The sequence below is a fragment of the Equus caballus genome, chromosome 12 (genome assembly GCF_041296265.1).
Source record: "Equus caballus isolate H_3958 breed thoroughbred chromosome 12, TB-T2T, whole genome shotgun sequence".
Lineage (NCBI taxonomy): Eukaryota > Metazoa > Chordata > Mammalia > Perissodactyla > Equidae > Equus > Equus caballus.
In genome coordinates this window covers 48079543-48093908 of record NC_091695.1, presented here as the reverse complement: position 1 = coordinate 48093908, position 14366 = coordinate 48079543, and the positions used below count along the sequence as shown (strand labels likewise).

The 14366-nt window shown below is 60.0% G+C and overlaps 1 protein-coding gene across 7 annotated transcripts in view; it reads right to left on the bottom strand.

Moving 5' to 3' along the window:
* KCNQ1 (potassium voltage-gated channel subfamily Q member 1) overlaps window positions 1-14366 on the bottom strand; it is a 344780-nt gene that overhangs the window by 233230 nt on the left and 97184 nt on the right. For all 7 annotated transcript variants that reach the window (XM_070228554.1, XM_070228556.1, XM_070228555.1 and 4 more), the window contains 4 exon segments: window positions 7754-7864; window positions 6562-6657; window positions 3657-3779; window positions 2573-2717 (listed from right to left, as the gene is read on the bottom strand). In XM_070228554.1, coding sequence (XP_070084655.1) covers window positions 2573-2717; window positions 3657-3779; window positions 6562-6657; window positions 7754-7864 — 475 coding nt within the window.

The following is a 14366-nucleotide window of genomic DNA, read 5'->3' as shown; positions in this document are numbered from 1 at the left end:
CCTCCCCAGGGTCCCAATGTGACAATATCACTTCAGGTCCTGGACTGGCCTGCCACCGTGTCCTGCCCATGGTCCCTGACCTCCCCCATCTCTGCTCCCCCAGGGGAGCAGTGTAGCTCACCCACAGCCACTCCTGCTCCGTGGACTTCTGAGATCTGGCCCATTCAACGCCTGGGGGCTCCTGGTCACTCCACACACCCGAGACCTCGAGTCAGGAGCCAGGGTGACCCAGACAGCACTGAGTGCGCTGGGAGCCCACATGGGCCTCTCCGTGAGGCAGCAAGGTCAGCACCCACTTTACAGATGATGTTGCCTGGCCACTGTGTGGAGATGCGCAGAGAGCAGCTGGCCCCCGCGCCTCTGTCCAAGCTGCTCTGCTGCTCATGCCCTTCCTTTCCCTCCCCAGCACTGGTACTCAGCCCTAATGTCACCTCCTCCAAGAAGCCTTCCTAGGCCTGACCAGGCCAAGCCAGGTACCCATCCCTCAGAGGCCCACACTCCCTGCCACACTGCTGCTTCGCCCATCTTCCTCCTGGGATGGCAAGGACACCCTGCCACCCCACAGGACCTCACTCAGGCCCTGCACAGAGCAGGCCCTCATGAACAGTCACTGGTGAGCCAAGACAGGGTGAGCAATTGAAGGACTAGGACTTGCAAGAGGATAGAAACTGAAGGGGGCGCTCCTGCTGCCTGTGCCATCCCTCCCCGTGAGCAAGTCCTCCAGCTGCCAGTTGCATTTTCCTGGAACATGGGGATCCATCCAGGAATTACAGTGGCTCAGACAGGCTCTGGAATCCGTCAGGAATGAGAGTGGGCAGCTCTGCCTCAGACACTGGGCCTGAGGGTCACAAGACAGAAGCCCAGAGACACTGTGAGCTTGAGACACAGAGAGAAACCACCGAGGTTGGCGAGAGGCGGGCAGTGGGCGTTGTGCATAGGATGCGTTGCTGTGGACAAGCACTGTGCTGGGATGGGGATGACTCCTGCCTAACAGGCCCCTTCACGCACCCAGAAAGTGCACCCTGGCGAGGTTCAGCTTCGAGGCCTGGGTCTGGCCTGATGGTGGAATTCAGCATGGCTGTCGTGCCCCACCACATGGGAACTGGGGCTGCAGGCCTTTCCCAGTGATGGCATCTGCCCTGGGATTAGCACCCTGTCTCCCCACACCAGGGCTCTCAAGGGCCTCTGGGCGAGGAGGACTCAGGAGTATCAGGTAACCCACGGGGCGGGGGCCACTCTGAATCCCCCGGGGCCAGGGCGACAGCTCAGGCTCCAAAAAGCCAGTGGCTCCGGGCTGGGCTGACTTATCGAGTTGGCAGGAAAGGAAAAACTCCTCCGTGCGGGAGCATTCCACAAAAGGCGCCTGACTCTCCCTGCACTTGCGCCTCATTAACATTCCGCAGACGTCACTAAGGACTCAACACCAACAGGCTGAATGGACAGCATCGTTTAGGGCTGCTCCGTATTCAGCAAACAGCAAATGATGCTTCTCCCCACGCCCGACCTGCCCATTAGCATTTGCAGAAAGCCCCCATTTGCATCGCGACAATGGTCTGCCCCTGAATCCGGAGTTGTGGGGGCATTGGGCATTTGTTGGCACAATTGTCCTTTGTGCCCACTCTAGTGGCCAGGCGGGGAGGACGTCTCAGGGGCTCACCAGTGATGTGGCCGGGCCAGAGCCAAATCTCAATGGCATGTGATGAGGCCACGGGTAGCCCAGCACCCAGTGGGGTGGGTGTTCAGGCTCGGTCTTGCCCAGCCAACTCCCAAGGAGGATGTCCACCAGTAGCCCCAAGAAGCAGGGAGTGGCTGCAACCCCTCTCCAGAATGCTTTCCACCCTTCTGCCAGGGGACAGTGACCAGACGCAGGACCCATCATGGGTCAGCCGCCTACAAACCAAGAGCTTGGCGGGCCAGGCGCCAGCTGCCCATAAGCACAAAGGGTCAGGAACAACATGAACTTGTCATCCTCTGCTGTGCTTGAGACAGTGACATTATCCTCACAACTACGAATAAGCTGGAATGTTCTGGTGGGTGCTGGAACATTCTGCTGGGTGCTGGGAAGAGGTCCAAGAGAGGAGGGATGGACACAGAAATGACAGAAGAGCAAATGCACAGAGCACTGAGGAAGGGGACAGCTGCGGGCACACACAGTGCTGGTTCTGGACCCCCGGTCCCCACTCCACCAGGAATGGGGGGTCAGCATGTATGTGCTGCTTCCTCTCTGCCAGACTTGGGGCACCAGACACACAGTATGACCAAGGCAGGGCCTGGCTCTCAGCAGCCCAGAGTCTGGAACAGAACAGGAAGAGGGGTCCCTCCAGGGTGGGGGCAGGCCTCCTGGAGGGACATGCCATGGGTGGAAGGAGCCCTAGGACTTTGACAGGCAGATGCTGGGCCAGCAGGAGCCAATGCAAGGCTTGGAACACCTGACGTCCATGGGACCATAGCAAGTGGTCTGGGAGAGCAGTGGGCATCCTTGAAACCCCAGTGGCCCTGGCCAGCCCTGGTGGGTCGGAGCTGAGGGTCCAGGCCCTGTCCCCACTCCTCATCCTATATGAAGGCTTCTTACCAGAATTGTCACAGCTCTCCACCAAGAAATGGTCTGGCCTCCGCTCCTCCGAGACGAGGTCACACGTGATGTGAGGGACCGTGAGAGTCTTCTCTCCGGGACTCACTCCATTGTCCTTGTCCAGTTTGAACTTTTTTTTCTTTACCTAAAAAAAAGACAATGAATTGGCGGTTCCTGGGCATCCTGTGCCAGGCCCTCCGCCGGCCCCAGAACACCCACCTAGGGGCAGCACCAGCTGGGCCTCTGCTCCAGCACCCTCACACACAGACGAGGTGGGCAGTGGCTTATGGTGCTGCCAGGGTTCCTGTGGGGCTCAGCCCAGTTGCTGCCCTGGGAGTTCATGGCCAACATGGGCAGGTGGCAGGAAACTGGCAAACGTAAATATATAAGAACACACCGGGGCAGGTGGTGACAAAGGCTGTGGCCAGCAGGGGGTCAGAGCCTGTGATGAGAGGATCAATGGGGGCCAGCAAAGACTTCTTCGAGGAGAAGACTTGAAGGAGGTGAGGGAGCAGGCCATGTGGGAATCTGGGAGAATATTCGAGCATAGGGAACAGTGGGTTCAAAGCCTACAGAGGCAGCCAGAAACGGGCAGAAGCTGCCAGCCGACCTCATCCTTCATTCACTACTCCAGTCAAATCCAGACACTCTCGCCTCAAGCCTGCTGGAACTCCCCTGCACTGTGACCTCAAAACCCTCTTCCTGGAGCTGGGATGCCACCTCTGTCCCCTGCCGCCCGCCATACCCAGCACGGAAAGCCCAACATCAAGGCCCTCTCAAGAGCCTTCTCTCCAGCAGCTGGCCAGAATCCAGCCTGTCCCATTCCTGGGGGCTCCCTCTGGACCTCCCAAAGCCCTGGCCTTGGAGCAGCCAGTCCCACATGCTCCGGAGCCTGGGGACACTGGCATGGCGGGGGCCCAGCACAGGGTGTACACCCTCAGTGACTGGAATGGTGCTGACGTCCACTGTGGGCTACACTGAGCTGAAACACCAGGGTCAAGTCCTAGCCAGGAGCTGTGGCTCCCACGGCCTCCCCACCCACTAGTGAGTGCCCCCGTTCTGGTGGCAGGTGGGGGCTGGTTACCATGGCAGACTTCTTGGGCTTGGGGCTGGGGGAGAGCAGAGCGTGGCTCCGGGAGGGCTTCCGCACGTAGATCTTCCAGGTGGAGGAGTCGGGATTCTCAGCTGCGTAGCACCTCCACGCCGTCTGAAACCAGTAGAAGGGAGAGGCTGTCCCCTGCTGAGCGCCGGACGGGGCCTCAGGCAGAGAAGCTGCAGCCCACCCCGAATCCTGCCTGTGCATCCCTCCTGGCAGGACAGCCAGGCATCCTGTGTGCCAGCCCCGCCTCTCCCCAGGCTCAGGGCATGGCCCCTCACCTCCCAGAGCCTATTCATGCCCTAGACAGCCTGGCTTGGCCCCTTCCTATGTCAGGCAGCTCATGGCCTGACACACTGACTGTTACTTGCAGCTCAGACACCACAGAGGCCTTCCCCTGTGAACTGCAATCCATCTGCCGCCACCTCCACCCACCGGGCCCTCCTGCAGTCCGGCCCCGCATCAGGCCCTGGAGATGCCTAGTTGTCTGCCTCCTTTCCAGGCATGCACAGCAAGTGCACAGGCAGGTGCAGAACTGGACAGCGGGGGTCCATCCAGTGAGGACGGGCTGCAGCAAAGAGGTTGGGGGGGCGCGACCAGGCAGAGTGTGAGGAGCAGGGCCCCTGGGGCTCGTGGGAGGAGAGACTGAATGGCCAGGAAGCAAGGCCCCTCTCAGAGACACAAGGCAGGGCCCACGGGTCCCAGCACCATCCTGCAGTTGGGAGGAGCCTCCAGATGGCATATGGGTCCATTCTAGAGGTGACTACCATGCAGGGGATGACCCAGAGGAGGAGATGCCATCGGCAGGGGACCTGAGGGGAGGCCGTGCCACATCTAGGTGGGCAGAGATGGGACAGTAGGGGGTGCCAGGAGCTTCGTATGAGGATACATCCTGGGGGTCTTGTCACTGCTGGCGGCCATGGGAGTCTGAGAAGGACGAGGTAGGGACTGTGCTGGCACGCTGGCAGGGTTCCTGGGGTCAGTCATCTCACCCTTGTGATGGGAACCCAGGAAGACATGGCAGCCAGTGGGGGGCATGTGTAGCCCTCACATGCACCCAGGACAATCAGGAAAGGGCCACAGGCCCACTGCCACATCCATGCCAAGCTGCCTCCACATCCCATGGTCCCAAGCAGCCTGTGCATGTCCTGCCCACAAACACGACATCGCCTGGCTGCCTCGTGCTTCCTGCCTTGGTTCACACCATGTGCGCTGCCCTAGGCCCCAGCTCCAGTCGTTCTGCCGTGGGTGCATCTGCACCCCCTGAACTCACCGGTAAACCTGCCTTCTAAGAGATGCTCATTCCCGAGGTGTGCGATTCCTGGGAGCAGCCCAGGGCTCCTCAGGACAGCCACCCATGTTCCCGTCCTGCAGGCGGTCTGCCCACGGCAGGCTGGGCCGGTTTTACGGGCCTGATTTATGGTCTCCCCGAAAGGAGAAACTGTGGGGTCATAAAACTGGGCCTGAGAGGGGCCCGGCCCCTCAGCTTTATGGCCACTTTTATTTCCTTCCCGTCCAGGTATAATGTCCAGGCCCCAGACGGTGGGTTCCGGAAGGGCTTCAGAGGAGCGAGCAGAGACCTGGGCTGAGCCACGGCTCTTAGGCTGAACAACGGACAGCTGCCCACCCCTCATTGGGGCCCTGCCGGAGGCCCCCGGGGGGCATTCAGCTCTGGGTGTGCGGGGCGGGGGCCACATGTGCGCTGCTGCTGCCCCGCTAGGCAGAGGGCCCCACATCCATGGCCAGATACATGACGACGCCCATGCTCCAGAAGCCCCTGCCCGCCTGCTCCTCAGGCAGGCCCTGGGCCCACTTAGCCCCTGCAGGGGCCAGCGACTAAGACTCTCAGAGACAAGATTTTCAAATGGGTCTTGTGCGTTAGTCTTCGTTTGCATTAAAAGGGCTGCCCAGTTCTCTGGTGTGTTTTAGGAGCCTGGGGTCACAGACCAGAGCTGAGTGTCTGGGGGCTCAGGGCCACCTGCCTCCTCGCCCATCTCCAGAACCTTCCTTTCCCCACTGCTCTCAGGCTTTGCCTCCTCAGGCCCCCCAGCCCGGGAGCCTCTGGGAAGGTTTCCTTACAGCAACCTTGGGGTGAGGGGAGTGAGAAGCTGACTTGCCTGGCTCCTCACCAGGCAATGAGAGGCCTCAGGGCACATGGAGCCCCTTGCCCACCACTGAAGGCCTGGCACACTGAGCCACGGGCCCTGTAGGGGCAGCAGCTGGGTCTTCTGCAAGCTAAGCGGGCACTGTGAATGCAGAGTGCGGCCCGTGCTGTCAGATCGCTGGTCCTCACCTCCCGTCACCCAAGAGCATTGAGCCCCGTGGGTGCTGGGAGTGGCCCAGAAGACACTGAGGCTGCACAGGCAGGGCCCTGACCACGGGGGGACCCTTTACTCCTCCCTTCCAGACCTGCCCCCATGCAGAGCAGGGGCGGCCATAGAAAGAGGAAGAAGATGAGGGAGAGAAATGACACCAAGGCTGGCCTCTGCAGCCAGGAGGTGAGGGGCCCAAAGAACCAGCCACACCAAATCCAGCACCGGCCAGGCCACCTCCTTGTCCCCCAGCCCAGCCTGCAGAATGTGACCCTCAGTGGGAGCTGCAGTGGATGGCGGCGGACTCCCCCGACTTCTGGGCCCACCCTACCAGCATTGCTGGATGGTTCCCGGCAGCAGAAGTTACGACAGGTGAGCACGTCTGTGCTGCGAATGTGGCTCTTCCATGTTCTGGAGAGATCTGAGCACACGGTCTCGGGAGCTTCATGGGTCGGTCACTTCAGGGCGGAGAGGGGTTCCTGACTGCCAGAATGGACGCTAGCTTGTATTTGCCCAGACGGACACAAGGCAACACGATGGTGATGTGAGAGGACAGCAACAAGGCCGCCGCGGTGGGTCACCTGAATGAGCGAGGCTGCCGCCGGAATCTGCCGGTTGAAGTGTTTCTGCCTCTGTTTCTGCTGCACCTTCAGGGCAAAGCCCGAGCCGAGGATCCCCTAGGAAGGGACAGAAACCAGGGCTCGGGTCACACAGGTGACCACTGGTCGGGCCTGGCCTGTAGAACGCAGGAGCTGGGGAGACAGGGTGGACACTGGGTCACTGGCTTGGGGAGGCCCGGCCTGCTTGGCACCGCAGGCCCCACAAACGAGGCTGGCACCTCTGGCTCAGTCAGTCTGCCTGGGCAGAAGGCAGCCCCATCCAAGGGGGCTGCTGCTGCCACCTCAGGATTGCCCCTGTGATAAAGAGGACTAGCTCATTGGGGAGGGAGCTCCCCACCTGCAGAGGAGATCAAGTCATATACCTACACTTGCACATGCATGTGCATATACACACACATACCATCCTACGTGATGTATTTACACATGCACATACACTACACACATATACTGGACAGCACACACATGCCTAGACATACATAATACACATATGCCATACATGTACTGCACAGAGACAGCACATATACACATCCATGATCTATAGACACACATACATATGCAAATACACGCCCCATGTATACCTATGTGACACATATACACACATACACATGCACACACATACACACACTATGTGGTCTATAACACACATGCACATACTATGCACATACCACACATATACACGCATAACACACATGCCGACATACATACATAGTGAACTAGAAGATTCTAACGCTCACAGTCTATGATTTCTGGAAAGGACGTGGATCGAAGCCCCTCCCAGGCAACAGCATAGGACAGCTCCCTCCCTCACCAGGCACATGGACCCCACCTCCGCGGTCATGTTGAAGCCACATTGGCACCTCCTCCCTACCCTCAGGGACCAAATAAGCTAGGCTGCACCCCACCGTCTGCCACGAAAGGCCCAGCGATCACCATCAAACCATGCTAGGCCGCTTCCTACACTTGCTACAAAGGACCCCACTGGGGGCTGGGAACACGAGGGCAGGTGGCTTCCAGAGGCCCTGTGGCAGGTGAGCTGGGTTCTGAATGTGCCGCGCCATGAGTGAGTCTGCTCACCAGGGGACCCCCAGCCAGCCCCAGAGTGTAGAGGAAAGCCAGAGAGCGGTGGAGACGCCACGCAACATGGAGCACCTACCGCCGGGAGTGCGAAGAAGGAGATAGCGAAGACGGAGAAGCAGGAGGCAATGGTCTTCCCGACCCACGTCTGGGGCACTTTGTCTCCATAGCCAATGGTGGTGACAGTGACCTGCAAGGAAGAGGGGCAGCAGTCAGCAGTCAAGGCCCCAGAAACTCAGGATGAGCATCTGTCCAGCCCGAACCCACCTCCACTCAAGACCTGCCACCTTGTGAACGGTGGCCAGGGAGACATCTCATCACCAGACGGCCACGTGGCTTGGCCAGAGGACCAGTGCCAGAGCAGCGGACACTTGTGTCTCCCAAACTTAACACTGCAAAGGAAGCAAGTCCACCGGGCTGTGCACAGGAGCTCAGCACCACTGGAGGACCAGGGCCCGCCAGCCAGACAAGCAGGCCAAGAGGCCCACCCCACGGGAAGGCCAGGCGTGGCCTCCCTGCTCCACCCGCCTGCCCCATCCCCGAGGAGGTCCACCACCCAGGCCACCGACATCGCTCTGCACCAGCCCTCAGAAGGCCGGAAGCTCCCACTGAGGCTGGTCCTCAACAAAATGCCAGGATGGGGATGACATGCCACTTCCTGGCGCCACCCCGGGCACCAGATGTTTCATTTGTCCTTTTTTTTCTGAGAGAACCAGACGCAGCTCGATCCTTCTTCTCGGTGGGGGAGGTGTCCATCCAGGGTGTGGTGGGACAATGGGAGTGAGGGGCTGCTCCCACCCCGCCCCCATGCCCACCCCAGGCTCGCTTCCTACTGGCATCTGAGGTTTGCTCTCTGGGGCCTCTGCCGGCTGCAAATGCCCCAGAGTCTGGGCTGTGGGGCTGCCTGCAGGGTGTTCAAGGTGCCAGCTCCGAGCCTGGCAAGGGGACCTGGGGTGGCCCAGAGTCATAGCTTATCCTGTCACACACTCACACCCACACACCAAGGCAGCAGTCACGGTGGTCCTGTGAGCAGGCAGCCTGGCTGGCACCCGCCTGCCCCATGGGCTTGCCAGCCCAGCTTCTCCTCTCCAGGGCCTCCAGTCCTGGCTAAGAACTGCCTCTGGCAGGCCCAGGAAGATCTGTACGGTGCCCCCATTCCGTCCCTTGCCCCATGAGGCCGGCACAGGGCGTGGGGAGGCCATTTGACAGACTCTGACCGAAGACAAGGCCCAGACAGGAAACAGTGAGTTCTACAGTGGTGACCACCCGCTCACCCCAGCCCCCCAGAGCCCTGGGTCCTCGGGCCTCCCTGAGCTCTCCACCAGCCACTGAGGGTGGAGGGAGGGAGCAGAGAAGCCCAGTGGCCACAGCTGGGCAGGGACACACACATGTGCACATGGACAGAGACAGACAGGCACACACGAATCAGAATCACTTGAGCCACCCAGGAAAGGCCTGCGGGAAACGGGAGCCATGGAGGAGCCAGGCAGCAGGAAGGGGCGTGGCGCAGAAGACTGAGTTACACCAAGGGCAAGTCACTTCGTGGGGAGGTACGGCCACGTGGTGAGCTCCCATGAGCGGGGACATTACAGGCTGGCTGCTGCTGAGCCCCCCAGCCTGACCGTGCGTCTGTTTATGGTCCCCCTGCTTCTGAGAGCCATCTCCCACAAGTGCCCCCATGGAGCATTTACCTGCCATGTCAGTGTCCCTCAAACACACATCCCACAGACAGATGCTGAGGGCACCGGGCCTCCTACTACTGGGCCCTTTAAAGGGATCCCCGAGCCTGTGCACGTGGGCGCACACTCACAAACGTGCTTCACACACGCCCGCTAAGACACGCAACAGCCTGATGTGCTCAGGCAGCAGCGTGGCACACACAATCACATGCATCTCAAACACACACAGCACAACAAGGTCACATGAAGGGGGGCTGGCACACTCGTCAAGCCCAACTCTCTGGGCACGCTTAGGCCCAACAGCTTACACACACACACAGGCATGCACCCCGGACCACGGCCTAGGCACCTGCAGGGTGCAGCAGGGGCCATGGGCAAGGCTGCTGGCAGGCTGGCAGACAAAGGGGCCTGAGGAGCCCAGAGCCCCCAGAGGGCCTGCACCCCACACGTGAGGCCCGGGTGCATGGAACCAAGGCAGAGGGAGCCGCCAGCGGGGCGGGGCATCCGAGACACCACACCCAGCCCGCTCGTGGAAAGCACAGTCGTCTTTCATAAAATTATTTTATTTACGTAATCATATGATGGGTTTCCTATTATTTTAATGAATGAATATAGAAACCTTTTTAAAATTTCTCAGTTTTATTTTCTAATGTGGTATCAATAGTTATAACCCACATAAACAAAAGCTCTCTGGGGTCTTCAATAATTGTTAAGAGTGCAAAGGGGTCCCGAGACCCACAAGTTCAAGGATGGCGCCACGCGGGGAGTGAGAGGCAGGGTGGCCTCCGAGACGTGCAACCAGGGAGGCGCAGGAGGCGCTCCCACGGGGGGAGAGTTTAAGGGGCGCCTGAAACTCAGGCCTCAAGACAAATAACATGTAACGTAACATTTTAAATTACCAAAATTAATGCAAAAAAACCCCCACGATGACTGGGAACCGGATGTAGGTGGGGGAGGGAAGGGGCTCGCATGGAAGGCCTCAAGGGCAGAATGGAGCCTGCGCCCATCTTCCCCAGCAGACAAGAGCCCTGGAGGGCTGGACCCCCATCCGCGTCCCCTGGCCCCCATGCCTGGTCCCACGCTGCCCAGGAGGTGCTGGCACTGCCTGCTGGCCGGGCGGTGGGCAGAAGTGGGGGAGTCCCGGGCCAGGTGTCCCCCACCCCCTCCGTGGAGGGCTAAAGCCCAGAGCTGGGGACCTCAGCCTCCCCTCTCAGACCCTGTCACAGACCCTCTTTGTCAAGTTAACGACATCCTTTCAGCTCTTTGAGGAAACGGCCCATCCCCGCAGAGCTGTTTGTTTTTCCTGAATTCACAGACACAAGCAGCTCAGGAATGGGCCGTTTTATAGCTGCTGTGCTCGGAACTTGCCCTCGACGGCGGGCCATCCAGAATGCAGATCTGCACGTCCGTCCCCCAGGCCCACAGACTCGGGGAGACACAACCCAGCCGCTGCAGCACACACTCCCCCCGCCCGGTGCCGCCCGGGCCATGGCGCACACGGGCTGGCTCACGTGAACCCATGGATGGCATCCTGCCCATGACAGGACCATGGAGGCGGGCGAGGGGGTGGGGGCAGCCAGGCCATCCTTGTCCTCCCGGGAGTGGGAGCTGGAGTATGTCCTGCACTGTTTGTGTCTCTCCTTTGTGTCTTCACTCACATTTTGAGGACAGGAGGCAGGAGAGAACCTTCCAGTTCCCCCACACACACGTTCTGTCCTGAAAAGCTGGCACTGGCACCATTTTATTCTCTCCTTTGTAAACAGCCTTCCCTTCAAGGGAGATGAGGGCCTGCCCGGAAACCCCACCTCCACTGTGGAGGCCGTCAGCCTGCGGCCACCCCAGACCAGGCCCACCTGGAGATGTCATGGTTGTCCATCCAGAGGGAAAGGGCAAGAGGACGACGCCAACGCAGACACTTAGGGGCTCACATCACAGGTGGCACCTCTGATGGGCAAACTTGAGATGATGCTATGCGTTAGGCACCATCTTACAGAGGGGAAAACTGAGGCTGGGGGTCAGTCACTGTGCCTGAGATCTCCCCACTGGTAAGTGACCGAGCTGGCACTGAACCAAGGCCCACATGACCCCACAGGTCATGCCATGCCATGACGTCAGGAGGCCTGCAGAAGAAGCCTGAGGCTGGAGGCTGCTGCCCTGTCACAGGCCCAGGCCTTGCGCAGCCTCCGGCCACCGACCTGCCCGGAGGAGGCTGCAAGGACAGAGCCAGGGAGAGGGCAGCCTTGGGGAGGAGAAGCGTGGACAGGGGGGCAGGCTGGTGAGAGGCAGGGCTGTCTCAGGGCAGCAAAGGGGGAGCAGCGGTCCTGGGCTCTTGTGCCCAGGGGACGCCCAGCCCCGGCTTGTCGTGGGGCTGCCCCAGGAGACCCCTGCCCGTCTGGTGGAAATTGGCCGTGAAGGGGGCAGACGCCAGTCCGCAGGGGCCGAGGGAGCAGCCCAGGCCAGCTTGCAAACTACGAGCAAAAACAAAAGCCACCCCAGACCCCAAAATAAACCCACTTCCTTTCAGCAGGAAAAAGGAAATAGATGAACACAGATCCGTGCTGGCCCGGGGCTTCTCGTCCCTTGAGTTTATCTTCTCCCTCACAGCAACCTTGGATCCTGGGCCCGGTTGAGTACCGTGGCCCCGCTCAGCGTGGCTCACAGGCCCCAGCACCCCTACACGGGGATACGGACCACAAGGACTGATGAGAAGGGCCGTGCCCAGGGTCGTCCTGCAGAACCACTGGGCGGGGTCAGGACCTCCCTCACCCCTCCTCCTGAGCGGGAGCCCCAGACAGAGGCTGACATGACGCCGCGGACACCCTGGGTGCCGGCCAGGCCACGTCTACCCCGCAGAATGGCCAGGCTCAAGGTCCCACATGTTGGATGCCCAGGCGACTCTGCCTTGAGAGCTCAGTTCAGATATCTCCTCCTCAGGAGGCCCTCCTGGATTCCCAGGGCGGGCAGAGGAGGTCCTCCACGGACCCAGCAAATCTCTGTGTGCAGACCCCGTCTGTGACTCTGAGAGCACAAGACCAGGACTGCCCAACCCCTGCTGTACCCTAGTGCCATGCAGAGCAGCCTGCAGCGACATGCCTGACATCACATCCAAAAGTAAAGAAATGTGCCCTCGTACCAAGAGCCAGCCTCGCCAAGAGGCCCGCGGCGTCCAAGGAACGTCTTCACGGCAACAGAAACAGCCGCTGCCTTCCCGGGATCACGGCCCACTCAGTGAGCCCCACAGTGGCCCTAGGAGGTTGACCTGTTGTCTCTCCCATTGTACAGATGGGGAAACTGAGGCACAGAGCAGTCATACGCTCTGCCCTGGCCCCAGAGCCAGTGTGGTGGTGCAGCTGTCTTTGCACCCCAGGAAGCTGACTCCGTGGTCTGCCCTCCCCATCTCTGCCTCACTGACCTGCTCTGTCATTCATTCATGAGCCCCTGCCCTGCTGCCAGCCTTGCCCAGGCCCTGGGAAAGGGAATCAGACACACAAGGTCCCTGGGACGCTGGAGGGGCCGCTCTGTGAGGAAAGTGCTGCAGGCAGGTTGGGGCGGGTGGGGAGGCAGGGGCAGAACAGGACCCTCAAGACTAGCAGGCCTAACGAGTGTGATTGGATCATGGCAGCCATAAACACTTGAGTGTGAATTAGCTTGCTGTAGAGTCATCACCTGGGGTCTAGCTTTGGGGAGCACCAAGAGAACCACGGCTGGTAGCGGCCCTCTAAAATTTACTACAGCCTTTACTTTGTCCTCGTCCTCTCTGGGTGCCTGGCGCCCAAGGCTTTCTGTGTTCTCACAGACAACTCTCCAACAATCATGGAAGTAGGTACTCACACCCATTTTACAGATGAGCCCAGAGATGTTGGGTAACCTGCCCAGGGCCACATAGCTAGCTGGTCGGTGGTGAAGCTGGGATGCAGTACCACGTCTGACTCCAACCCCCAGCTCCTGACCACTACATTACCCCACTGCCTCCTGTTTCACTGTTTCCTGATGCTGACCATGTTTCTTCCCCTCAGGATGAAGCTGGAAAGTTCTTACCCTTGCTGACATGAGCTGAACTCCACCCCAGAGGAAACCAATTCTGTACACCACCCTCACGGGGCCTGCCTTGGCCATGTAAGAAATCCCCCCAGGTGTCGGTCAGTGGGCAGTAAGTACAGAGAGATGGACCTGCTTTGTGGACTCCTACTCATCCTGCAAAACCCAGCTGTAAAGGCCTTTCTCTGGCTGGGCTCCCAGAGCCTGCATTTCTCACGCCATACACTATAGTCTACAGAGGAAGGATCATACTGGGGTGGGTAGTGGCCTGGGGACAAGCAGACCCTCTGTTCTCTGCTGCCCAGCACTCCCAGGCCTTGTAGGAGCTCCCGGCAGAGAAAGAGCCCTGGAACGGGTAGGGTCTGGGTGCTGGGGGGCTGGCCCACCATGCCCAGGCCCACACAGCCTCAGTTTCCCCAGCTTCAGACGAGGTCCTGACACTGGCCCTACCCACTTGGCGGTGCCACCAGGGCTTACATAGGAATGTCTGGGAGGCCCTGTCCTCACCCAGGCCCCACTCAGCCCCTAGACCCCTCTGGCTTCCTCCTGCCAGGATGCCGTACAGCCTGGGAAGCCAGGACCCTCTGGAGCCGACGGCTAGGGAGAGAGGGGACAGGAGTCAGACTCTATTTTAGATGGTGGCTGAGACGCAGAGCCGGCTCCCAGCCTTTCACTCTCAATTCTAAATTTAGACGCAGGGGTAAACAGAGCCGGGCAGGCTTCTGATTTGAGAGACCCCCGGGCGCTAAACAGAGGAGCCCGTGTGTGCAAAACTGCCTTTCCCTCCACTCCGACTTTCATACAAACAAACGCAGTTTGTTCCAAGGGCAAAGAAAAAAGTCTTAAATCCTCCCCAAACACCTCAGCAGCCAGGTGTGGGGCGCCACATGTGGGGGAGCAGGGAGACCTCGCACCCGAATCAGGCGTCCCCACCCGGGGTGGGGGGACATCAGCCGCTGACCTGGCACCTTTGCT